Source organism: Panthera onca, chromosome B3 (assembly GCF_046562875.1).
Source record: "Panthera onca isolate mPanOnc1 chromosome B3, mPanOnc1 haplotype 2, whole genome shotgun sequence".
NCBI lineage: Eukaryota > Metazoa > Chordata > Mammalia > Carnivora > Felidae > Panthera > Panthera onca.
In genome coordinates this window covers 58397470-58422815 of record NC_138344.1, presented here as the reverse complement: position 1 = coordinate 58422815, position 25346 = coordinate 58397470, and the positions used below count along the sequence as shown (strand labels likewise).

The 25346-nt window shown below is 51.7% G+C and overlaps 1 protein-coding gene across 1 annotated transcript in view; it reads left to right on the top strand.

Annotated features, from left to right (window-relative positions):
• DUOX1 (dual oxidase 1) overlaps positions 1-24475 on the top strand; it is a 33684-nt gene extending 9209 nt beyond the window's left edge. Inside the window, exons 13-35 of the mRNA XM_060618679.3 lie at positions 242-414; positions 2596-2771; positions 2962-3080; positions 3691-3828; positions 4473-4586; positions 5316-5515; positions 6144-6329; positions 8412-8637; positions 8899-8992; positions 9279-9454; positions 11651-11720; positions 12133-12258; positions 12847-13025; positions 13171-13401; positions 13966-14065; positions 14333-14382; positions 15786-15913; positions 20043-20196; positions 20632-20864; positions 21092-21250; positions 22508-22663; positions 22907-23035; positions 23690-24475. Coding sequence (XP_060474662.2) covers positions 242-414; positions 2596-2771; positions 2962-3080; positions 3691-3828; positions 4473-4586; positions 5316-5515; positions 6144-6329; positions 8412-8637; positions 8899-8992; positions 9279-9454; positions 11651-11720; positions 12133-12258; positions 12847-13025; positions 13171-13401; positions 13966-14065; positions 14333-14382; positions 15786-15913; positions 20043-20196; positions 20632-20864; positions 21092-21250; positions 22508-22663; positions 22907-23035; positions 23690-23812 — 3440 coding nt within the window. The 3' untranslated portion in view covers positions 23813-24475. The remainder of the gene's footprint in view (positions 1-241; positions 415-2595; positions 2772-2961; positions 3081-3690; positions 3829-4472; positions 4587-5315; positions 5516-6143; positions 6330-8411; positions 8638-8898; positions 8993-9278; positions 9455-11650; positions 11721-12132; positions 12259-12846; positions 13026-13170; positions 13402-13965; positions 14066-14332; positions 14383-15785; positions 15914-20042; positions 20197-20631; positions 20865-21091; positions 21251-22507; positions 22664-22906; positions 23036-23689) is intronic.
• The last annotated feature ends 871 nt before the right edge of the window (positions 24476-25346 follow it).

The window sequence follows — 25346 nt, the reverse complement described above, 5'->3', positions numbered from 1 at the left end:
CTGTCCCTGAAGGTGGTACACCCCTGGCCCCTGGGTGGGGATTCTGCTGGAGCTCCAGAGCCAGGCTGGGAGGAGTGCCTGGGGCTGGGATCCTGCACTCTTTCACTGCTGAGAGACCTGTTGACCATCGTTCCCTCTGTGTGATTCTGGTCCCCTTGGGGCTGGTTGGAGCCTGAGTCCTGGGCTAGTGGAGCTGTGGTGGCCCTGAGCTCTCTCAGACTCTCTGGTATTTCATCCCCAGATTTCTGGCCCGGGTCTCTGAAGTTTTCCCGCACAGACTACCTGGCCAGCTGTCTGCAGAGGGGCCGTGATCTGGGCCTGCCCTCTTATACAAAGGCCAGGACAGCACTGGGTCTGCCTCCCATTACCAGATGGCAGGACATCAACCCTGCACTCTCCCAGACCAACCACGCTGTAAGGAGGGGTGGGGACCCAGGGGACAGGGTGGGAGGGCCAGGGCACATTGGCCCAAGACACAGAAAGCAGGCAATGAGACACCAACACTAGAGACAAGTCTCTGATGAGAGGGACAGGACTGATTTTGACCCTCAACTTTCATACCTTTTTTTTTTTTTACATAATTTATTTTTTTAATTTATATCCAAGTTAGTTAGCACATGGTGCAACAATGATTTCAGGAGTAGATTCCTTAATGCCTCTTACCCATTTAGCCCATACCCCCTCCCACAACCCCTCCAGTAATCTTCTGTTTGTTCTCCATATTTAAAAGTCTCCTATGTTTTGTCCCCCTCCCTGTTTTTGTATTATTTTTGCTTCCCTTCCGTTATGTTCATCTGTTTTGTATCTAAATTCCTCATATGAGTGAAGTCATAGGATAATTTGTCTTTCTCTGACTAATTTTGCTTAGCATAAGATCCTATAGTTTCATCCAAGTAGTTGCAAATGGCAAGATTTCATTCTTTTTGATTGCCGAATAATACTCCACTGTATATATATACCACATTTTCTTTATCCATTCATCCATTGATGGACATTTGGGCTCTGTCCATACTTTGTTGTCAATAGCGCTGCTATAAACATCGGAGTGAGTGTGCCCCTTCAAAACAGCACACCTGTATCCCTTGGATAGATACCTAGTAGTGCAATTGCTGGGTGGTAGGGTAGTTTATTTTTAATTTTTTGAGGAACCTCCATACTGTTTTCCAGAGTGGCTGCACCAGCTTGCATTCCCATCAGCAGTGTAAAAGAGATCCTCTTTCTCTGCATCCTTACCAACATCTGTTGTTGCCTGAGTTGTTAATGTTAGCCATTCTGACAGGTGTAAGGTGGTATTTTGTTGTGATTTTGATTTGTATTTCTCTGATGATGAGTGATGTTGAGCATTTTTTCATGTGTCAGTTGGCCATCTGGATGTCTTCTTTGGAAAAGTATCTATTCGTGTCTTCTGCCCATTTCTTCACTGGATGATTTGTTTTTTTGGGTATTGAGTTTGATAAGATCTTTATAGATTTTGGATACTAACCCTTTACCTGATATGCCATTTGCAAATTTCTTCTCCCATTCCATCATTTGTCTTTTAATTTTGCTGATTGTTTCCTTCACTGTGGAGAAAGCTTTTATTTTGATGAGGCCCGAATTGTTCATTTTTGCTTTTGTTTCCCTTCTGGAGACGTGTTGAGTAAATTGCCATGGCCAAGGTCAAAGAGGGTTTAGCCTACTTTCTCCTTGAGGATTTTGATGACTTCCTGTCTTACATTTAGGTCTTTCATCCATTTTGAGTTTATTTTTGTGTGTGGTGTAAGAAAGTGGTCCAGGTCCAGTCTTCTGCATGTCGCTGTCCAGTTTTCCCAACACCATCTGCTGAAGAGACTGTCTTTATTCCATGGGATATTCTTTCCTGCTTTGTCAAAGATTAGTTGGCCATACGTTTGTGGGTCCATTTCTGGGTTCTCTATTCTTTTTTTTCCCCCCTGGGTTCTCTATTCTTTTTTAAAAATTTTTAATGTTTTTATTTATTTTTTTAAGATAGAGACAGAGTGCAAGTGGAGGAGGGGCAGAGAGAAAACTGTGACATCATGACCTGAGCTGAGGTCAGACATCTAACCAACTGAACCACCCAGGTGCCCCCTGGGTTCTGTATTCTATTCCACTGATCTGAGTGTTTGTTTTTGTGTCAGTACCATACTGTCTTGATGATTACAGCTTTGTAATACATCTTGAAGTCTGGAATTGTGATGCCTCCAGCTTTGGTTTTCTTTTTCAAGATTGCTTAGGCTATTTGGGGTCTTTTCTGGTTCCATACAAATTTGAGGATTGTTTGTTATAGCTCTGTGAAGAATGCTGGTGTTATTTTGATAGGGATTGCAACTTTTATACCTTTTTAAGAGCAAGCTACATAGGGAACTGGCTGCCTGTTTTATTCCAACTTTATAAAATAGGCAGCTGAATCTGTGAGTTCCCATAAATGAGTTAACTTATGTAAAGCACTCAGAGCAGTGCCTGGGGCATAATAAGTGAGTGAATGTCACTGTCATTTATTATTATCATCCTTGAGGCTGATACCTGGGAACTACCTCTTTGCCCCAGGGTGGGTGCCAGGTCTTTGCACTCACTCCTGTCCTTTCTTGGCCTCAGGTGCTGGAGGCCACAGCTGCCCTGTATAACCAGGACCTGTCCCGACTGGAGCTGCTCCCTGGGGGGCTTCTGGAGAGCCATGGGGACCCTGGGCCTCTCTTCAGCGCCATTGTCCTCAACCAGTTTGTGCGGTTGCGGGATGGTGACCGCTACTGGTTTGAGAACACTAGGAATGGGTAAGGCCTTCCTGGACCCTTCCTCCAACCCCCCATTGGCCTGGGCCCCAGGCCCTCAGTGTGTAAAGTAAGCAACCCCATGGGCCCTGGATTCTCAACTGACCCCACCGAGTCCTCAGCCCCTCTAGGCCTCTTTCCTCAGGCCTCTCCCTCTACCACTGCAGTAGCTCCTCACCTCTCCCACCCCTAGGCTGTTCTCTGAGGAAGAGATTGCGGAGATCAGAAACACTTCCCTGCGGGATGTTCTAGTGGCTGTCACCAACACGAGCCCCAGCGCCCTGCAGCCCAATGTCTTCTTCTGGCATGCAGGTGAGAGACCAGGAGGTGATTGGAGGGATTTGGGGTCTGGTGCCTCATCTCTCCACAGCTGTGGGCCTGGTTCAGATGTGGCTGAGCAGTAGACCCCAAGGAGGCAGTGAGCAATGTTTCTGCCCTTGGGAACTTTGGCTCTGGGCAAAAACATGGCCACATGTGGCTGTGTAGGTCCCCTTCTGCACAACCCCAGGAGGTACACAAGTGAGTGCAAGACTGAGACTCAGAGAGACCTAGAGAGGAGACTTCGATCTGGCTGGGCTGAGCCTGGGGTGGGTGTGGCATCAGAAGGGCCCAGTGCCATGAGGATATCCTAATCCCACAGCAGTGACAAGTGAACTCTGTGTGTGTGTGTATGTGTGTGTATACATATGTGTACGTGTGAGAGACAGAGGCTGAGGTGCATTTTTGACCCCATTTGTTACCCAAGTAGGCAAACACCACATTCCTGGTATAATGACAGGGGTAAGCAGCTCCCAGCCCTCTGAGACTCAAAAGTCCCCCACCCTACCCTTTCTGTCACCCTAACTCCTCAGTAATTCTGTGCCAGAGCCTCTGGCCCAGCACTAACCCCCCCCCAATACTCTAGCTTCCTCTGTCTCCCCAGGAGACCCCTGCCCACAGCCAAGACAGCTCAGCACTGAGGGCCTGCCAGCCTGTGTTCCCTCCATCATGCGGGACTATTTTGAAGGCAGTGGATTTGGCTTTGGGATCACCATTGGAGCTCTCTGCTGCTTCCCTCTGGGTAAAAGTGATGGGCAGGGTGGGGTTGGGGGAAATTTGTAAGTTGAGAGGTGGGAGTGGGGTGGTTTCATCTACAACAGATCATGCAGAGTACTATTCCTCTGGGCACATGAGGACAACATCACAACAGGAAGGAACATGAGAAGTATCTGACCCACAGATAAGTCAGCTCCAGGAAAAATTGCCTTCCTGTTCTCCTGGGGTCCCTTCAGGGCCCAGATTGGTTAGGAGCCACAATTTACAGTTATTTCTAGGAGCTTGGGCCTGGGAAATTGTCAGAGGCAACCCCTGCATGAGAACCAGTTGAGAACTAGCTGGGGCAAAGGCTTGACAGGTAGTCTTTGGCATGGCTGTGTGTGGGTCCACTGGCAGAGTGGCAGAGTGGGTCCAGGTTTTGGCACAAGGACTCTGGACCTAGTCTCTGCCTGGGAAGGGACCTGCGCAGTGGAAGCAGGGGAAGCTGTGCAGGCATCTTAAGTGATACCCAAAGCTCCCTCCCCACCCACCCCTCATCAATTCAATTTGAGACAATTGAATGGGCTGACCTAGGAGGTGGGGAAAGCAGGGGGTCTTGCCAAGGAAAGGGCAGTTGTTCTCCCAGACCCCCACCTTCCTTTGAGCATCCTACTGCTTCTGCCCTCTCAGTGAGCCTGCTCAGTGCCTGGATTGTTGCCCGGCTCCGGAGGAGAAATTTCAAGAGGCTCCAGGGCCAGGACCGCCAGAGCGTCATGTCTGAGAAGCTCGTGGGGGGCATGGAAGGTAGGCCTGGAGCTGGCCAGGGTGGTGGTGGAGAAGATATGATTCAGGGCTGCAGTCCCCTCCCCCACCTCAGCAGCCTAAGGAAAAGGCCTCCCTTTTCTAGGCCTCTAAGCAAGCCAGGCCAGGTGGGAAGAGCCATGGAGGCATTAGGTGGACATTGGACCTGGAGTCCTCCACCCTCCATAGATTCTCCTAATGGTCCCAAATAAAGGAGATGTAATAGACTCATGGGAAGAAGTCACATTCATACATTTCATAGGCATACTATGATTCTCTAGAGTCCTGGGGAAGTGATGCTTTGTGGCATCTTACGCTGGAATTTCAGGCAATAGAGAAGTAATTAATGAAGGTCTAGAATCACGTTGAGGATTGGAATCTTGGTCCACAACTTTGAGCTTTTGGGTCTTAGGCAGATTTTTTAATCTCTCTAAACTTATTTTTTGTTATGTGTAAAACAGAACCAATAATAGCACTTACCTCACAGATATATGAAGATTAAATTAACTAGTTCACGCAAAGCACTTGGTACAGCATTGCACACATAGTAAACACATAGGAAATGGTACTTATTATTCTTTACATATGCTAGAGGTATAAGGGGTTGTTGGGAGGGGCTGACTCTCAGTACCTAAGAAGGAGCAAGGGTCTGTGGAGGCCTGGACCTAACTCCAGCCCTAAGCTGGCCTCCTTCCTCCTGGCCCCAGCTGACCTAGCCCTGTCTCTCCCCAGCTTTGGAATGGCAGGGCCACAAGGAGCCCTGCCGGCCTGTGCTGGTGCACCTGCAGCCTGGGCAGATCTGTGTGGTGGATGGCAGGCTCTCTGTGCTCCGCACCATCCAGCTGCGCCCTTCCCAGCAAGTCAACCTCATCGTGTCCAACAACCGAGGACGCCGCACCCTGCTGCTTAAGATCCCCAAGGAATATGACCTGGTATGGCCCAGCTGGTCCCTGGTTCCTTGTCCACATCCAGGGAGGCAGCCAGGGGAGGGGAAGGAGCACAGAATCAGGCTGGGTTTCTAGTCCCTGGCTGTAGTACCTGATAGAGAGATAAACTTGAACACATTCATCCTGCTCTGGGCCTGCTGGATGACATGATCTCCACAGTCCCTTCTTCTTGCACAGTCTTCCCCCTCCCTTTCTAAGGGTACCCCAATAGGTCTTAGCTGGGAGTCCTTAGAAGAATCCAGGCCCTCTTCCCTGTTGCCTGGTTTTTAGGATCTAGTGACTTGTTAGAAATTTTGGAGGGGAACTCAGTCACAGGCTGATTTTCAGCTCTGACTGTCTGTCCTCTGTCCCCTCCATCATCTGTCCCCCTGCCTTCCCCTCTTTTCAGGGCTGAATAGAGAAGGAAGAGTGGCTTCAGACATGCATCTTTGAATGCTAGCTTTGTGCCTATAAGCAAGCCATGGAGCCCACAGAGCATATGGAGTCTAGGAGATAACAGTATATCTCTTTTCTGAGGCCACTCTTTCCAGTGGCCCCTGACAGAGCTTATGTACAGGTCCTGGCCTCAAAAGGCCCTGACAAATGCTTGCTCCGCCTGTTGCTGCTTCCTTAGGTGCTGCTGTTTAATGTGGAGGAAGAGCGGCAGGTGCTGGTGGAAAACCTTCGGGGGGCCCTGAAGGAGAGCGGGCTGAGGTTCCAGGAGTGGGAACTGCGGGAGCAGGAGCTCATGAGGGCAGCTGTGACACGAGAACAAAGGAGCCACCTCCTGGAGACCTTTTTCAGGCACCTTTTCTCCCAGGTGTGTATGTAGGGTCAGATCTCTCCTTGCATGTCTGCCTGTAGTTCCCTTACCTGCCCAGGCCATGGGGTGATTCCAGGGAAAGTCAGGAGCCCTGACACTAACAATCAGTTCTACTGCGTTTTTGGCCCAATCACCTAGCCTTTCTGTAAGGAGAGGCTCCCGTGTCCACCCGTGCCATTCTAGGGAGGCCATGTCAGGAGCTTTTCTGCATGTGTCACTCAGCTCTCTCCTCAGGGCTATCCAAGCCTTCTGCCCTTACTTGACTCATCCTGACCAAAAGGCTGCAGAAATCTAGGGCTAGACAGGCAGTGTGGGGACACTGAAAGCCCTTGGTCCCCCCTCTTTGGAAGAGTGCAGCTGCCAGAGGCCACCATAAGGGCGCGAGTGCTTCCCTTGCAGATTTCCAAGAACTGAGAGGCTGTGGGGAAACAAGTCAGGAAGAGAAATGCAAAGACTTGGCATCCGTATCGGGCACAGAAATAAAGCAGCCTGGGTGGAGAATGGTGGAGAGAGAAGCTTGGTAGAGATAAGATAAATAGAGCTTATAGAGCATGCCCATCCCCCTCCCACTAAAGGAGTTTGTCATCCCTCTGGGAAGATGGGACATGCCCAGAAAGGAAGGTTAAGTGGTAAAGAATCCTGGATACAAAACTGATCCAGGAGATAAGCAGTCTAGGAGGTCAGAAAAGGTATAAAGTCTTCAGGCCAGTGGAGGGTCATGGTTCAGGTCAAATTTGGTGAGGACTTAAAAAGAGGCGGAAAATTTTGGGCTCAGAGGAAAGGAGCAAGAAGGACTGTGCAGAGGTGCCCAGAAAAATGGCAAAAAAATTAATATTTGAGGAGAAGGAGCAGGGTTGGCTGGCTGGGGAGAGGATTCATGAGGGAAATGAGCATTTAATGGTCGTTTACTATGTGCCAGACACATGACGTTTGTCATTTACCCCTCAAACTAGTTGAACTTGAGTATGCACTAGAATGGAAGAACCTCCAGGTGGAGTGATACATTGCCAGGGCCCAGGCAGGACCTGGGCACCTCCACTCAGGTCAGGACCCATCAGGGCCACAGGACCTCCTATGTGGGGGGTGACAGAGAGTGCTACTGTGTCCTGGGGGCAGCTGCCACCCCTTTCTACCTGCACAGTGTTCTCAGGTTTCAAAACACTTTCCATACAATGGCTGGTGTTGATTCTCACAATAGCCCTGTGAGATAAGTAGGAAAATGAATGCCAGACAAGTGAAGAGACTTGCCTGAGGTCACACAGTAAGTGGGTGGTAGAGCTGGGACAGGAACCCAGGTCTTTTGTCACCAGCCCCAGGCTCTTTTCACTAAAGCTCGTTGTTTGAAGCAACAAGGTTTGCCTCATGAAACCATAGCCAGGCTTGGGCCAGGGGACCCCAGTTGATGTCAGGAAAAATAGGTGCTGTGGCCCGTGGCCTGCTTACTACCCTCACCGTCTCTTCTGATGCTGGGGCAGCCCCTGGGTGGGCTGCAGGTAGCCCGTGGTGGGAATTCTCCTTTCCCAAGCCCAGCTTTTTCTCAACTTAGCTGAGGCTTTTTCTCAGTGAAAACTCAGTGTAAGCTAGGACTGACAATGGGTCAGTTGACTCTGAGGATATGATGATGTCTCAGGAATTCTAAAGGGAGGACTATGACCTGGCCTGGAAGGGGCTAGGAAAGGGAAAGCTGCCAGCAAACAAGGTCACTCCTCTCTCTTAGGCTGCTCCATTTTCTCTGTGTGTTTACTTCCCTCTGTCTGTGTCTCTGAGCACTTGGAAGAACAGGGTGATCTACAACTTCCAAGTTTTCCTGTGCTCAGGTCAAGACAGACCTGAGACATCTCAGTCCCAATCCTAGATTGTCTGCTTGGATCAAGTTGCATCCCTGGTCTAGTCAGCTAACATAGAGAGTCAGGGTTCCATAGGACAAATGGCCCCAGGAACCGCCTGCAGGGCATGGGGTAGTGCTGAGGGGACAGGGTGCTGGGCAGATGCCTGGAAAAGGTGGCTCCTATAAGCCTCAACTACAAATCAAGGAAGTCTTGTCTCCTTCTCTCTCCCTCTGCTGCTGCCTGAGTGCAGGTGCTGGACATCGACCAGGCAGATGCAGGGACCCTGCCCCTGGATTCCTCACAGAAGGTACAGGAGGCCCTGACTTGTGAGCTGAGCAGAGCTGAATTTGCCGAGTCCCTGGGCCTCAAGCCCCAGGACATGTTTGTAGAGTCCATGTTCTCTCTTGCTGATAAAGATGGCAATGGCTACCTGTCCTTCCGGGAGTTTCTGGACATCCTGGTGGTCTTCATGAAAGGTAAAGGAAAAGGGAGTGATTGTCCAGGTAGGAGAAGATGGAAGGGGCTGGAAACTGAGGCTGGAAGGTAGCTTACCTGTTAGAGATGGGGAAGTGCTGGGACCAGGTCTCCAGCCATGGCAGACATCTGGGTAGATGTCAGGAAGCAGAATAACACCTTGTTGTGCCCAGCAGTGGGTCACACTCATGTGAGTCCCCTTCTGGGATGCCTGGGGCTTAGGCAGGTAGGTTGGGGCTCTCACAGGGTCCTCCTTCTCCCAGGCTCTCCTGAGGAGAAGTCTCGTCTTATGTTCCGCATGTATGACTTTGATGGGAATGGTCTCATTTCCAAGGACGAGTTCATCAGGATGCTGAGGTTGGTCATGTGGGATAGCCAGAAGAGTGGGCTAGGGCAGGGACTGCTGGGGGAAAAAGTGGGATATAAAGGTGGGAGCCAAAGGGTCAAGAACAGGGGCTTCCTCCCCCTCTTCCTCCTCCTCCGTAGAGCCAAAGACTGTTATAACTAGGAAGGGTCTTGGAATGTGGTCAGTTGGGGCCCTTCCATGTGGGCTCTGAAGGCCTGGTGGGTTGACCATTGGGCGCTCATGTCTAGGCCTTAGGCCTCTTTTCAGGCCCTGATGGCTTCCCTCCCCCAACCCCAGGTCCTTCATCGAGATCTCCAACAACTGCCTGTCCAAGGCCCAGCTGACTGAGGTGGTGGAGTCTATGTTCCGGGAGTCGGGCTTCCAGGATAAGGAGGAGCTGACGTGGGAGGATTTCCACTTCATGCTGCGGGACCATGACAGCGAGCTCCGTTTCACGCAGCTCTGTGTCAAAGGTGGGGCGGCCTGCCTTAGGGCTGACCTATCCATTAGACACAGCAAGCACAGTGCCCAGGGCCCACATACTTTTAGGAGCCCACAGAAATGTTTTAATTTCTTTTAAAATCAGAAGAATGAATATAATAATAATAATAAGTATGTGATAATACATCCAGCCTGGATTATATTCTTCTTTGTATCAACATGAATGTAAAAAATATTTATATTTTATAAGTATATGTGTATATACATATATATACACACATATATATACATATATATATACATATATACACATATGTACATATACATATATATATATTTTTTTTTTCTTTGTTTAATGGAGGAAGGGGCCTAGGAACGCAATAGTGCCTACAGCCCACAAGAGTCATAATGCAGCTTTGCTTCTGGGGTGGGCAGGGTCAGGATGGGGCGAGGGACAGCAGATAGAATTCTGATTCTCCCAGCTGTCTATCAAACGCCCCTGTTCTTGGTGCCCAGGACAGGGAACTGTAGAATCTCCTTGTAAAAGCCCTACCCTGGCCATATTCATGGTGGCAGGGGGGCGCTCTGGTTTTGTTTGCCTTTATATGCCTTGTCTGCGTGCTCAGGAAATGTTTGCTTGAGTGCATGGAGACCCACCTCTGTTGTCCTTCCCCTACTTCCTGTCCCACCTGTGTCTGACTCAGGTGGGTGGGGGCTACAGCCGGAGAGAGCAGGGGGCAGGTAGCAGGACTCTCTGGTCTACTCTGACCTTATGGTACCTTCACAGTTTCTCACTGGGTCATATTGAGACCAAACCCAGTCCCTCCCAGGATTATGAGAACTTGGGGGAGCTGAGCAGCCCAATTCTAGATCCATGTGGGAGGGGGGCGAATTAGGCAGGGCACAGCTGGGACTCTGGTCAAGGCTTCACCTGCCTGAGGTGGGAGGAGAGTTGGTGGAGTGCACACCCAGCTCCCCTGATTCATCATCTTTTCACCTTTCCCAGGCAGCCAGGGAAGTAGGCATGTAGGCCTGAGGGCAGAGCAGGGGCAGGTGCCTGGAAGTGAGCCCAGGCCAGAGTCCCAGGAACATCCAGCCCCTGGGGTGGAGGAGACGACCTGGCTGGGAGAGTGAGGGTTATGTAGAAGAGTAATGCTGAGTACTGTTTTGTTTTGCTTTTAATTGTTGTTGTGCCTTGCTGTTTCCTTCAAATTTTACTTTGAAACATTTTAAATGTACCTACAGAAAAGGTACAAGAATAGCACAAGGAGCATCCCTTTACCATTCACCTAGATTTGCCTTTAGTTATCACTTTGCCATATTTGCCATTTGCTGAAATTTGAGGGATAAACATCTATACTTTGTTTTAAACACTCTGATTTCATTAAATTCAGATTAATCACTTTTGCCCTCTGGGCTGTAGGACCAGGGTAATCTTCAAGATTGGTTTAGCATTTAGAAGTGACTTGGATATTCCCAGGATTTGGATTTGCAGCTCACTCCTGCCCTGCCCCTCCTGTGCAGCTCAGACAGAGAGGAATGCGTGGCTCGTGGGAGAGTGTTTTTCTCCCAACATTTTATTATGAACATTTTTAAAATTTATTTATTTATTTTGAGAGAGAGAGAGAATTTGAGGAGGGGACGCACAGAGAGAGGGAGAGAGAGAATCCCAAGCAGGCTCTGTGCTGTCAGTGCAGAGTCCGACATGGGGCTCAAACTCATCACCTGTGAGATCATGACCTGAGTCAAAATCAAGAATTGGATGCTTAACTGACTGAGCCACCCAGGTGCCCCTATGAGCATTTTTAAACACAGAAAAGTGGAAAGAATTTTATGGTGATCTCCATATGTGCACCACCTAGATCTACACTTAACTCTCAGGAGATTTTAGGCTGGAGGGTTGAGCAGGGTTTTAGTGGCAGAATGGTCTAGCAGGCAAGTTGCATACAGTTCCTGAACTCTACCCCATCAGCCTGATAACGGTCCTAGGAGTGGGGCCAAAGGTGGACACATGTCCAGGGGACACTGCCTGGCCAACTTTGTTTCAGGCCTTCTGTCTGCCCACTCATGGCTGGGTCTAGTTTCCACAGAGAACACAGGCTGAGACTACGGCACCCAAAGGCAAGGGTACTGGCCAGAGGCCCTCTACAGTATGGATGTGGGGTAGCTACCAGGTCTTCCTGGGCTCTGGGCCCTGAACCGTCGCCTAGTCCATCTTTGTGTTGCAGGGGTAGAGGTGCCTGAGGTCATCAAGGACCTGTGCCGGCGAGCCTCCTACGTCAGCCAGGAAAAGATCTGGTGAGCCCTCATCTGGGAATGTTGGAGGGAGGCTGGGGTTGGGGAGTTGCCTTTTCTCTCCCCAGAATGCCTGGTATCAGGGGCCCCACTAGCCTATGTAGTGTATTCATGCATATTAGAAAAAAACACTCCTTACTCTAGGCGGACGCAGCCCTGCACCAGGAAGAGCAGAGAGCCTGGTGGATTTCAGCACTCACCTGCTGCCAGGGTCAGATGCCCTTGTATGTGTACCCTTGGCTGGGACCCCCAGGATCTGACTCATTCTCTCTCTAGGTCTCTGTGGGAATCTTGCTGTCCCCTGTCTGACAGTTCTGACCCTTCCCCAACAGAGTTGGTCTGAAGGCAGACAGGGGCAGCAGAGGACCAAGTGGCTCAGGCGGCCAAGGTCCTATCTCTCTCATTTCTGTCCTAGTCCCTCCCCCAGAGTGAATGCTCGCTGTCCCCGCAGCAACGCTGAGGTGGAGTGGACACCACAGAGACTGCAGTGCCCCATGGACACAGACCCTCCCCAGGAGATTCGACGGAGGTTTGGCAAGAAGTACGCCTGCTCCTCCTGTTAATTAAGCCCAGGCAGTTCATCCATCCCTTCAGCATGGATACAGTGATTACTGGGTGCCAGGCATGGTCCTGAGCCCAGGGGTGCTGGCAGGATGAACAGTCCATGCCCAAGAAGATCCCAGTCTGACAAGATGGTCTGGTACACTGACAGTTACAAGGTCCCACTGAAGAATGTTGTAAGAGTGGTAAGAGCAAGGGGCTTCAGAGCTCAAGGAAGTGCTCACCTCTACCTGGGAAGTCAAGGAAGGCTTCCTGGAGGGTGTATCTTCTAAGCTTCCAGTAAAAAATGAGAACAGAGCAGGTAAGAGTGAGGAGCTACAGACTGGGAGGGGAGAGGACTGAGTGAGTGGGAACTGGGGTAGAGGGAGTGTATCTCCTGGGGTGAACTGACCAAGTGACCTCTTGCAAGGCTGCCCCTACTCTGACAGTTGGCTTGAAGAGTGTGGTATATAGCCTGTGGGGTCTGAACCCTGCTTGGTTTGAGCAACTCGATGCCCTTTCTCTGCTGGGGAGGCAGGCTGCACTAATGGCAGGTCCACAGCCAGAGCCAAGTCTTCGTGTCTCCCAGGGTAACGTCTTTCCAGCCCCTGCTGTTCACGGAGGCTCACCGGGAGAAGTTTCAGCGCAGCCGTCGCCACCAGACCTTGCAGCAGTTCAAGCGTTTTGTGGAGAACTATCGGCGCCACATCGGCTGTGTGGCCGTGTTCTATGCCATCACCGGGGGCCTTTTCCTGGAGCGGGCCTACTGTGAGTGCGGGCAGCCCCAGGGGTGTGGCTCCTGCCAGTGTGCCCGGCCTGCTTGAAGGAAGGCTGCTGTGGGGGAGGCTCCACCTGCAGGCGGCACTCTTTCCTCTGCACTGCGACCCCCTTATTCACCCGGGCCCCTCCACAGACTACGCCTTCAGGGCTCACCACATGGGCATCACAGACACCACCCGCGTGGGCATCATCCTGTCCCGGGGCACGGCCGCCAGCATCTCCTTCATGTTCTCCTACATCCTGCTGACCATGTGCCGCAACCTCATCACCTTCCTGCGCGAGACCTTCCTCAACCGCTACATACCCTTCGACGCCGCCGTGGACTTCCATCGTCTCATTGCCTCCACTGCCATCATCCTCACAGGCAGGACCTGGGGGTCCCAGGGATTCTTGTCTCTGTCCTCCCGCCCCCCTCCGCCCCCCCCTGCTGGCTTCCCCTCCTCTGAGAGCACCTCCTCTCTCTCTGGGCTTGACTTGAGTATAAATCTTGGAAGTCCTCAGGAGGGTGGAGCTGGCCCCACAGTGGTGTGAAATAAGCCCAGGGGCCACTCACTGCCCCTTCCCATGCTTCCAGAGCCACCTCATCAGCCTCCAGCTGACAAGTTACCAACACCCCAGAACAAGTGCACATGTGTGTGATCTCTTCCAGTTTTTATGTTGTAAAACACACTATGAGAGAAACCAAAAGATAGAATTTCTAATGGTATCATTTCAGATTCTTGTGGCTGTGTTCATGGATGGTATATATGGAGCAGGGGTTGGGGGGAGGAACAGGAGGTTGATTAGAGATCAGAGGTACAGATCCCTAGGGTCCTTCTTCAGGCTCCCAATTCTGGGTGGCTGGAGTCCTTCATCTTGGGCTGAATGGGTTGAACACCCCCACCGGGCTGCCCCCAGGCTCACTCCCCCGCTTCCTGGTCTTCCTTAGTCTTACACAGTGCAGGCCATGTGGTGAATGTGTACCTGTTCTCCATCAGCCCACTCAGTGTCCTCTCCTGCCTCTTCCCTGGCCTCTTCCATGATGACAGGTGAGCGAGTATGTGCGTGTGTGTGCATGTGTGTGTGTCTCAAGGTAGGGGTATTCTTTATGGATGGAAAGAAGCAAATTCTCTTGGCTGAGAGCAGAGTGTCACCTTCCAGATTATAGAGACAGACAATGACCAACCTGAGCCTTGGTCCCAAATGGGCAGAAAGGGACACTAGTGGCTGGGTTGGGGTGTTTCCTCTGGAGGATTCTTTCTGGAAGTCCCAGACATCTCCTCTCAGCATCCTTCCTTGCTTTCCGTTCTTGACAGGTCTGAGTTTCCCCAGAAGTATTACTGGTGGTTCTTCCAGACTGTGCCAGGTGAGAGCCCTTCCTGTTCTGAATTTCTGGTCTGGCTCTGAGGTGCGGGCTCTGGGTTCTGTCTGCCATGAGGCAGCCTAGTAGCACTCACTTGGCTCTCACGGTGAGCCAGGCTCTGCCCTCTGGTCCTAAGGACTCTCCTGGGCAGTAGGAGCCTCTGCTATCCAGTCCTTCTCTTGGGAGCTTGGCTGGGCTACTGCCCCACTCTGCAGTTCCTCCCTCTGTAGAATGGGAGTGGACTCCCTCACCTCCCACCCCAGCATACACAACCTACCATGACAGTAACTTCGAGTGCTGTGCCCAGCTGTATGGCAGAGAGACCGGGCTCATTGTCAAACTAGGCAGAACCCCCCATCCCTTGTAGTCTTCTTGACAAGGGCTGTTTAGGGGAATATTCCTAACTCTTCATAATCACCCATTTTAGAACTATTATCTGTGAATCTATTCAAAAGCTTCTTGAACCTGTTTATATTTTCAGTCTATTTCCTCTTTGGGGTAACACATTTTCTATATTCACTCCCCTCTGTGAAACACAGCATTTTTTTTTTTTAATCCTAAAACGATCTGCTTTGAACTTCAGAGTGCTTGCTAATTCCTGCACAGTGGGATTTAGTGGATAAGGCTGTGTTTATGCTCTTCTCTACGTTCAGGTCTTTACAGGCTTTGGTTAGATCTCTTCTTAACCTCTGCTTTTCCATACTGCAGGGCTCTAATCTTCCTAATTTCTGCCTCTCTCCTCCTTAATCACTTGAGGGGCCATTCTCTGGCCCCACACTTCCATCCTGAATCTTGTATTGCCCTCTCGTGTAAAGGGGATCCCCTGTAAAGGGATCCCCTGTAAAGGGGGTGCCTCCCACCAACTCTGGGATGAACCCAGGGGACTCTGGTGGTCACACTTACTCACTAATGGTGCCATTGCTTATGCTGTGTCAGCCAAGTGTGATGCTACAGGGACGTAGGCCAAGCCTTGACTCCATGGGGGCAGGGCCTGCAATGTCCAAAGTCTGACCTAGAGGCCAAAGTAGATGCCCCATGGATTCATTCATTCATTCAGCACACATTTATAAAAGCCCCACAGGGTGCCAAGCCCTACAGTAGGCACTAGGATTCAGTGGTGAACTAGCAGTCTGGTCCCTGTTCTTGTAGGCCTGAAAGTCAGGGAGGTGACAGACATAAATGGCACAGTTACTTGAAAAATAACAGTCGTGACAAGGTCTACGAGGGAAGGGTAGAGTCTGTTGAAGTAGAAGGCACCTGTGATCAGCAGTGTGGGGAGAGAAGAACAGAGAAGCCTGGGCTTCTGTGCCCTTACCCAGAGCAGTGGAGTGGAAAGGGGACCCTGATCCATGGCAGCCTCAGAATGGCCCTGCTCCTCTGCCCTTCACCCCATGTTCATTTTGCAGGCTTCACGGGGGTCGTGCTGCTCCTGGTCCTGGCCATCATGTACGTCTTTGCCTCCCACCACTTCCGCCGCCACAGCTTCCGGGGCTTCTGGCTGACCCACCACCTCTACATCCTGCTCTATGTGCTGGTGAGGGCTAGCAGGGTTTTGACAGGAGGATCCCAGGGAGGCAGTGAGGACCGAGACATCAGTTTTCTATCCCCTTAGTTATTTCAAGACTCCTCTTGGCTTCTCACTTCAAAGCTGGAGGTTATAGTATGGGGCTGTCAAGCAGACTGACCCCAATATACAGCACTTGGAAGATGGGTGCCCTGACATGGGTTTTGCAGTAGCAGCCCTACTAGGCTGGTCGACATTTCTTGCAGACGTCATTTCTGCCCAGCCACTCATTCCCCAGTTCCAGTGGCTGGTTTGGGCTCCTGGGAGGACTTCCTACTCTCGAGGGAGCATCACCCTTTTTAAGAGAAACTTATCTGAATTTAGTTTTGCCACTTTTGTTCTGATCTTGTTTTCCAGAGTATTAGCACCCCACCCAGCTAAGTGCCACCTGTAAAGTTAATGAGCTTGCTCCAAATGTCTTCACTTGGGCTGTTGATACAATGGGTTTTAAAGAGTCTGTCTGTTCCCTTTCCTTCTCCTTAACATGGGCTCTTGCCTCCCTTCCTCCACATTCCCTCTCTTCTCTTGTCCTGTTCTCTTTACCTTCCCTGGGTTTGTCATCAATTGCGTCAGCTGGTTAGTTCCAGAGCTGACTGTGATCTGTGACTGTGTCATAGCTCTGCTTGGTCTGCCTTTCTCATGGACACGGGCAGTTCCCTAAAGGGCACCCTGAGGGTCTCTCTGAGAAGCTAAACTAAGGTCCAAGGCCCCAGTGTCCCCACTAATGATAGCTTGGCTGCCAGCATTCAAGAAGCACAGAGCCCACCTGGCTGCCATCTGTCACCTGGCTCAAGGCAGAACTTGACACAGGGGTCTCCCTTGTCCTGAGACACAGGGAGAGTCCATTATTGCCTGGGTCAGGCTGGCGTCTGTGGGCTGCCCTCCCTCCTCCTGTCCTCACTGATTAGAAAGGTCTGTTTCCATGTTGCCTGAGGCTCAACACTTCATGGTTGTGAAGATGACTACCCAGTCTTGGCTTAGGTTGTTTCCTAGAACTGATGATGTTTATTTCCAAAGAAATCTCTGCCCTCTTTGGAAGCTGAGGCTAATTTATCCCTTCTTCCCCACCTTTGCTAGGGTGGAGCCCTAGCATCTGGGGTTATTGTTTCTATGAGGGATGGAGATGACGTTCTTGTTTCTGGTGAAGCAGGAGCTTCTTTGAACTAGATGGGAGACCCAGAGGAGTGGCCAGGCCAGACGGGGCTCCCTGAGACCAAGACCCCTTTCTGACTTACTACTGGGTTTGGGGGCTCACTGGGGTTTAGAGCCAACCTTCCTGCCAGCAGGGAAGTCAGCAGCTCAGAAACGTGCAGGACCCTCTGCTGGGCAATCCTAGCCCTGGCCTCTAAGGAGAATCTCACCTGGGGGGATATCTGGGCCAAAACTTCTTCCTTCCCATTTATCCCTTATGTTACCATTTTGACTTCAGGCAGAAAGAGAAGTCACAAGTAAAGGGCCCCAGTGTGGAGTAGACCCTGCAGAAGGATGCCCAGGCTCCTGCTCCAGGCTAAAGAGGGCACGGCTAGCACAGCAGAAGCTGAGCTGGCGGCAGCTCTCCTGGTTCATCAGCCAACCATGAGTCTGCAGCAGCTTTGTGGTTTAAAAGTAGAGCCAACACCAAATGGGGTGTATAAACAGAGGAGTATGAGGTCACCCTCACATTGTTCTCAGCCTGGCTGGATGCTTAGAAAGCCTTGAGGGTGGGCATGGTCTCCATAATGAAAGAAGAACTTGGGGAAACCAGAGCCAGTTCAGGGAAGAGCCCACAGAGGTTTAAGTTAGTCCTGTGGGAGAAGGCCCAGGAATTCAGGAATGCTGAGCTGGGGAAAGAGAGAGAGCTGGATGAGGAACCAGAGTTCAGTTTAACAGTTATCTGTCTGTCGGAGGTCTAGTATGCGCTAGTTTGGTGCTAGGCCCAGTGGACCCCTTGGGAACTTAGGATTTGCTGCAGAGATAAGTGCCATGCGCTTGAAATGATCAAAATGAGCAGACAATATAGGATTAATTGCTGAGCTGAGTGTTTCAGTGAGTTACAGTAGCTCACTGAAGGGAGTTTCATTTGGACCAAATTGGTTAGTGAAGACTTTGGGGAGAAGATGGGTCTTGGGCCAAGCCTTGAGGAGAGGTAAGCTGAGATTTGACAGGGCAGAGTGGAATCTGAAAAGCATTCCAAGTAGAAGAAAGGGCACAAGCGCTGGTGCAGAGGTGGAAATGATGATGGAATATTCAGGGCATAGAGAGGACAGCGCTGGCTGTGGATGGCCCCAGGGAATTAGGCAGTAGCAGGACATGGTGGACCTTTGCGGGCTGCACTTACCGCTGAGGGGCTGTGGCTCAGCTGACTGGCCATACCTCATGGGAGAGCACAGAGGAGAGCAGAGTGAGAAAGCCAGGTTTGGGCAGCATGCAGGATCAGGGGTGGGAGAAGGAACAGAGGGCCGGTGGAGGAGATGGAAAGTGAGTGGCCTGAGAGGGCTAGCACAGCGTTGTTGCAGAAGTGGAACAAAAGGGGTAGTGGCTAGTGCCACAGACTGCCAGTGGTGGGAGCGGATGAAAGGAGACCTTGGGGTCTGGCCATTCATGGGGCCGGTGAGCCCTCATTGAGCAGGGCCTGAGAAGAGGTGGAGGCAGGAGCCAAACTGACCAGACTTAGGAGCAAGCAGATGGGAAGAATGGGGGCAAGTAGTGTCTGACCTTGTCAGACTAGCTTGTTGGGGAAAGGACCAGAGCTGGACAATACCTGTCAATTATTTCATGGAAAAGGGAGGACTGGTTAGATGTTCTTAGTCTCTAAAGGGAGAGGACAGGGGTGCCTGGGTGGCTCAGTTGGTTAAGCGTCTGACTTCAGCTTAGGTCATGATCTCACAGTTCGTGAGTTCGAGCCCTGTGTCAGGCTCTGTGCTGACAGTGTGGAGCCTGGAGCCCGCTTTGAGTTCTGTGTCTCCCTCTCTTTCTGCCCCTCCCCTGTCATGCTTTCTCTCTCTCTCTCAAAAGCAAACATTAAAAAAAATTATTGTTAAAGGGAGAGGATAATTTAGAGGAACTCCTTTTACTGAATCAGCAGTTATTAAGTGTCTACTCTGTGCCAGAAACTGCCAACAGCTGAGAGTATGATGGGAAAAAAAAAAAAAGGACACCTCCTTCCTCTACAGTCCAGGGAGTGAATGGGCAGGAGGCGTGGGGAGGTGGGGGGGGGGGGGAAGAAAATTAGTGTGGATGATGATGAGTGCCCTGAAGGGAGTTGACTGGGAGATAAGATAGAGAGGACTGAGGGAAGGCCCAAGGAGGTAGCGTTTCTGCTGAGGCCTGAATGAAATGGAGGCAGCCATGAGAAGAATCATAGGAGCCATGGGAGAGGGAACAGCAGGTGCAAAGGTCCTGAAGCAAAAAGGATTTGCCATGTTTAAAGAACAGGGAGGAGGAAATGTTGGCAGGCAGAGGCCCGGAGCGTCTCGAGGTTCTGTGGTGTAATGGGAAGTCCACTAAGGCTTTTTAAGCTGGGATGGAATGATAAAATGAACTTTAAAATGTCACACTGGCTGCCTTGAAAGGACTGCGTCATGGTAGGGCACCCTAGTAGAAGACCAGTTAAGAGGCTACTGCAGGAGAGCGGGTGAGAGTCAAAGTTCCAGGGGCACCTGGGTGGGTCAGTCGGTTGAGCGGCCGACTTCGGCTCAGGTCACGATCTCACGGTCCGTGAGTTCGAGCCCTGTGTCGGGCTCTGGGCTGATGGCTCAGAGCCTGGAGCCTGCTTCCGATTCTGTGTCTCCCTCTCTCTCTGACCCTCCCCCGTTCATGCTCTGTCTCTCTCTGTCTCAAAAATAAATAAATGTTTAAAAAAAAAAAAAAAAAAAAAAAACAAAGTTCCAGGAAGGTGCAAGTAGTCTCATTCATCATGGACGCTCTGCAGGATGGGGCTGGGGTTGGGAGTGGTTAGATTTGGGAACCTGAAGGGAGCCTAGTACTTGGAGAGGTGGGGATGGAATGAGCCCTGGGGAGTGTGGGGTGGGTGGAGAATGCAAGGGGCTAAGGGCCAAGCTAGCCAGAGACACTGTTGTGGGTATGGCTTGGTCTGAGCTGTATTCTTCACTCTCTCCAGCTCATCATCCATGGCAGCTTTGGCCTGATCCAGCTGCCCCGTTTCCACATCTTCTTCCTGGTCCCGGCACTAATCTATATGGGGGACAAACTGGTGAGCCTGAGCCGGAAGAAGGTGGAGATCAGCGTGGTGAAGGCAGAGCTGCTGCCTTCAGGTACCAGCCTTTAGGCTGTCAAGGGGCCAGCTGGGTGGTACTGAGGAAGCCAGTGGGGGGTGGGGGTGGGGGTGGCAGAGCCCGGACCTTGCAATCTCCTGACCTGGCCAGTGGAGTTGGCAGGGCCCTTGAGCCAGAAGTGATGAGGGAGCTGGCAAGAGAAGCTCTTTGCCAGAGGACCTGAGCCTCTCTCGCAGCAGAGAGTAGAGGAGCCCAGGCCAGGTGGCTCCTTTCCCTGCTGACCACCAGCACCAGTGCTGCATAGCTCCTCCTCAGGGTGGACGTGGCTCAAGGGGAGTAATGCCTTCCGGTGTGGGGGAGGCCTTCCTTGTCATATTCCAGAAGCAGAGGTGAGGCTTCAGGTGGGGAACTCTCTGGAGGCCACAGTGTTGCTGGGCCCTGGACAGCAGCCTCCTAGCCACTTCTTTTCCTCAGGAGTGACCCACCTGCAGTTCCAGCGGCCCCAAGGCTTTGAATACAAGTCAGGACAGTGGGTACGGATTGCCTGCTTGGCTCTGGGGACCACAGAATACCACCCCTTCACACTGACTTCTGCACCCCATGAGGACACGCTCAGCCTGCACATCCGGGCAGCAGGGCCCTGGACCACTCGCCTCAGGGAGATCTATTCACCTCCAACGGGAGATGGCTGTGCCAAATACCCAAAGGTGACCAGGCCCAGGCCAGATGTGCTACATGCCCCCACATCCCCTTAGCAGGCCATGGCCCTGCAACCCCAGGCTCCCCACTGTGTTCCTCCCCTCCCCCAATCCAGAGACTGGTTGTTCCAGGTAATGCCACAGTAGCCGCTTTCCCTTCACTCCTGCCTCCCATTTCCAGCTTCAGAGCTATGGTGGTGGTGGAGCTTAACTCAAACCCACTCCTCCTCTTGCAGCTGTACCTCGATGGACCATTTGGAGAGGGCCACCAGGAGTGGCATAAGTTTGAGGTGTCCGTGCTGGTGGGAGGGGGCATTGGGGTCACCCCCTTTGCCTCCATCCTCAAAGACCTGGTCTTCAAGTCATCAGTCAGCTGCCAAGTGTTCTGTAAGAAGGTGAGTGCCCCCTCCTCCTGCCAACCCATGGCCCCTGATCCCAATCACTGGATCCATCTCTGCCTGTCTCTCATGCCTCTGTTTTTGGCCTGATCTGGACAAGGCCAAGTTGACTCGCTCCACAGGGATCAGAATATCCCCAGACCCTAAAGAACAGAGTTGGAGAGGGTTAAAGAAACCCATTCCCTCTTACAGAGGAAGCCAGCACTTGAAGGAAGCATTGTTGGGTGAGGAAAAGGAAGGGCACACTTAGGGTGGGGCAAAAGTGAAACTGGCTCTGCTTTCAAGAGGAAAAGGAGGGGAGGTGGCAAGGCTGGGCTGATGGGCTGGGTTGGCTCCAGGAACACAGCCCAGGCCCTTAGGCCCCCTCTATACCGGGTCCCTTCACCCCAGCCTGGACCTGGTAGCAGGCTCCTGCTTGTTTCTCTGGGCCTGGCAGGTGAGTCAGGGGCACAGGAACGCAGCGGGCAGGGGCCTAGCCCATATGCTGTCAGCATTTAGAGGGTGATACGCAGCTTCTCTGCTCCTCTATTGTGCCAGCTCTGGCTCTTTTTTTGTTTGTTTGTTTAATGTTTATTCATTTTTGAGAGAGGGGTGGGGGGCGGGCAGAGAGATCCAGACAGCAAAGAGCCCGGTGCAGGGCTTGAACTCACAAACCGTGAGATCATGACCCAAGCTGAAGTCAAGACGCTTAACTGACTGAGCCACCCAGGCATCCCTCTGCCTCTGCTTCTTAACCCAATGCAGTCTCACTTCATCCTCTTCAGAAGTTGGAGATGGGTCCTTCCATGACAGCTGCCATCCCCCTAGTCTCTCTTTGAGCCCACTCCCATCTGCTCCAGGCAGCAGCGTCTTCTGTAAGGCTCTTCTGTGACATGCCCCTCAGTGGGACCATATCCCTCTGGGCTAGGTTTGGTTGGGAGCCCAGCAGCCTGAAGAGGGCCCATTGGAGGGAGTGGCAGGTCCAGCTCAGTGTGAAAAAGCGGCTTCCCACCCCATTAGACCTTCAGCTCACTTGACAAGTGTCCTTTTCCATCACCCCAGATTATTATTCCCTTCTACCTCTCCATGACCTGGGGTAACTCCATCTCCCGCTCCAGAGCCTGATCGTTTGGCCCCACAACACTCCATCTCCCCAGGCTGTCTGGGGAAAGGCACAAGCTGACTGAGACCAGAGGGTTCTATTGCTATGGGGATCCCCGGGAAATAGGGAGCCTGAGATGAGCCAAGTCCTAAGCTCTAGCCATGTATCCCCAGATCTACTTCATCTGGGTGACACGGACCCAGCGGCAGTTTGAGTGGCTGGCTGACATCATCCGGGAGGTGGAGGAGAATGACTGCCAGGACCTGGTGTCCGTGCACATCTACATCACCCAGCTGGCTGAGAAGTTTGACCTCAGGACCACCATGCTGGTATGTCAGGGCCGGCCAGGCAGGGCAGCTAGGTGGGTATGTGGGTTGGCAGGGTGAGGCACATGGCCAAAGCAGGTGGGTGGACAGCTCAGGCTCAGATGGCAGGAAGCACAGAGATGCTGGTCCTGATCCTCAGACTCCAGATCCCTCCCCAACCCACTCCCTGTCTCCTGGGCTGCAGGCTGACTTGAGCTAGGCAGTGACCCTGATTTTCCTTGGCCTGATCTGCCCCTGTGCCCCCAGTACATCTGTGAGCGGCACTTCCAGAAGGTGCTGAACCGGAGTCTGTTCACGGGCCTGCGCTCCATCACCCACTTTGGCCGCCCCCCCTTCGAGCCCTTCTTCAAGTCCCTGCAGGAGGTCCACCCACAGGTCAGTCCCACCCCATATCAAGGTTCTCCTGGCCTTTATCATCTGAGGTCTGAGCAAACCTTCCAAACCAGCTCCATGAGGGAAGGAATTGACTTCTGGTGAGAAGTGATCACCTGGGAGATAAGTGGGGGTAATTGAACAGAAAAAAAGTAGGGGTTACTTGGGGGGCTAAGGGAGGAGGCAGGTGACAGGGACTTACCACTTCTGAAGCCATGATGCCTATCCACAAGGAACAGCTCAGTGACTGAGCTGGTTCTTACCATAAACTCAGAGCTACTCTTACCACTAATACTGAGCCAACCCTCACCCTGGACACTGAGCTAACCTTTACCATGAACATTGGGTTAGTGCTCAGTGAGACACTAAGCTCTCCTTTAATTTGAACATTGATTAACCCAGCCCCTTATCTTGCACCTGAAGCTGACAAATGCCTTGGAGGGGGTAGAGGTTGGACCCACAGGAAGCAAGTCTACCAAAACTGAGCTAGACTTAAAAACACTGAGCCAGCCCTCACCACACATGGTACAAAGCAAACCTTTATGAGAAACATGGAAGGAGCCATCACCAAGGACTCTTGCTGGTCTTCAACATGAACACTGAGCCAGCCCTCCCTCTGGACACTGAGTTAGCCTTCATGTTTTCCTCCCCCAACAGGTCCGGAAGATTGGGGTGTTTAGCTGTGGCCCCCCTGGCATGACCAAGAATGTGGAAAAGGCCTGTCAGCTCATCAACAGGCAGGACCGGACTCATTTCTCCCATCATTATGAGAACTTTTAGGTCTCCTGCCCAGGAGCTCTGCCCACTGCACAGCTGAGCAGAGATTTGGGCCCGCACCTCACTCTATACTTCCTGTTTCTGGCTTGCCCAGCCTTCTCCCCCCATTCCTGCCTCCCACCTCAGTCCAGGTGGTCATGGTCAATCACACCATATGGATTCAGACCATATGAGTCCAGAATGTCTCAGCCTGGAGAAGTAGGAGGCACTGTCTGGGAAACGGAGGTTGGGAGGTAGGAGAGCTATTATTGCTTTGGGGCAAAGTGACCCCTCTTCTTCCAAACTAAGAAAAAACACCAAAAGACTGGAGCTGACAAGCAGTGTATATGCGTATAAGGGGGCTGTGAGCCTAAGGATGAAGTAAGAGCACAGATGCTGGCATCTTGGAACTCCTTCCCCAAAACCTCCTCCTCCTCTGGGGCTTCCCACTGTCATAAGGGCTGGCAAATGCCTTGGAGGGCATAGAGTCTGGAGCTGCAAAGAGAAATTTACAGGAACCCCTTTAGCATCCTAGTCTAACAGCACAATTGAGCTGCTCTCCCCAGTTTTTAAACATGTATTGTAGTCAGAACCCAGTCCACTATCTTTGTAGTGCTCCTCAGTCCTTCTGTCTTCTTCCTACTGAAGTAGTCTCCTTTACAAATAAACAACATTTCTGTCCTCTGGGTTTCAGTATTCTGCCCCAGATTGGGGTAGGCACTGGCAGAAGCAGCTACTCAACCAGCCAGGTAACCTAGGCTGGTGCAGACAGTCCTCTGAACTTGCCAGTATCTGCTGAATAAAGGAACCGGCCCAAGGCCAAGTGCTCTAGATGGAGATTCCTTTCCCAGCTCAGGGGCACCCTTCCTGACAAAGGGCCTCTTAGGGTGGCTAGTGTGAGATTTCTGAAGCCTGATCAGGAAGGGCAGAGAGAGAAGGGGTAGGAGTTCTGGAGAAGGTGTGTGGGGCACGAAGTAGGGATATGTGTGGCAGGACAGAGCAGGAACCTACAGGGAGCCAGAGTTTGCCTGGCTTGCTCCAGGACCTCTGCTACTCCCAGCCCTTCTCTGAACAACAGGAGTTGAGCACCTGTGCCTACGTGGGTCTTCCAGGTAAAGAGATGAAAGCAAGATGGATGCTGAGTACATCACCCGAAGTCTCTGAGCCTGTTTTCTCATCTGCAAAGTGACTGAATACCCTCCAAGTGTAAAGATAGGGCAGCCCTCTATGATGGAATTTCTAAAGCAGTGCCCAACTTCAAGTAAGCCTTTCAATTGTCTCCCCAGAATTCTTAACATTTGTCAGGTCACATACCCTCGATTTCGATAAAATGGCCATGGGATTAGGAAAGCCGAAATCCCATGACTCTTACTTCATTTGGAAGGTTTAGGTTCTGAAAGGAGAGGCTCTCATAGTGCGCTCCCACAGCAGCGGATGTTTGTTAAGCCCCATTGGGCAGCTTCTGTTCATCTCGACCTTGGAAGCAGGAGGGCGGGCCTGGGGTGGGCTGACCTCAGCTTCGACCCGCGGCCCAGTGGGTATTCTCGGGGGTCTGGGC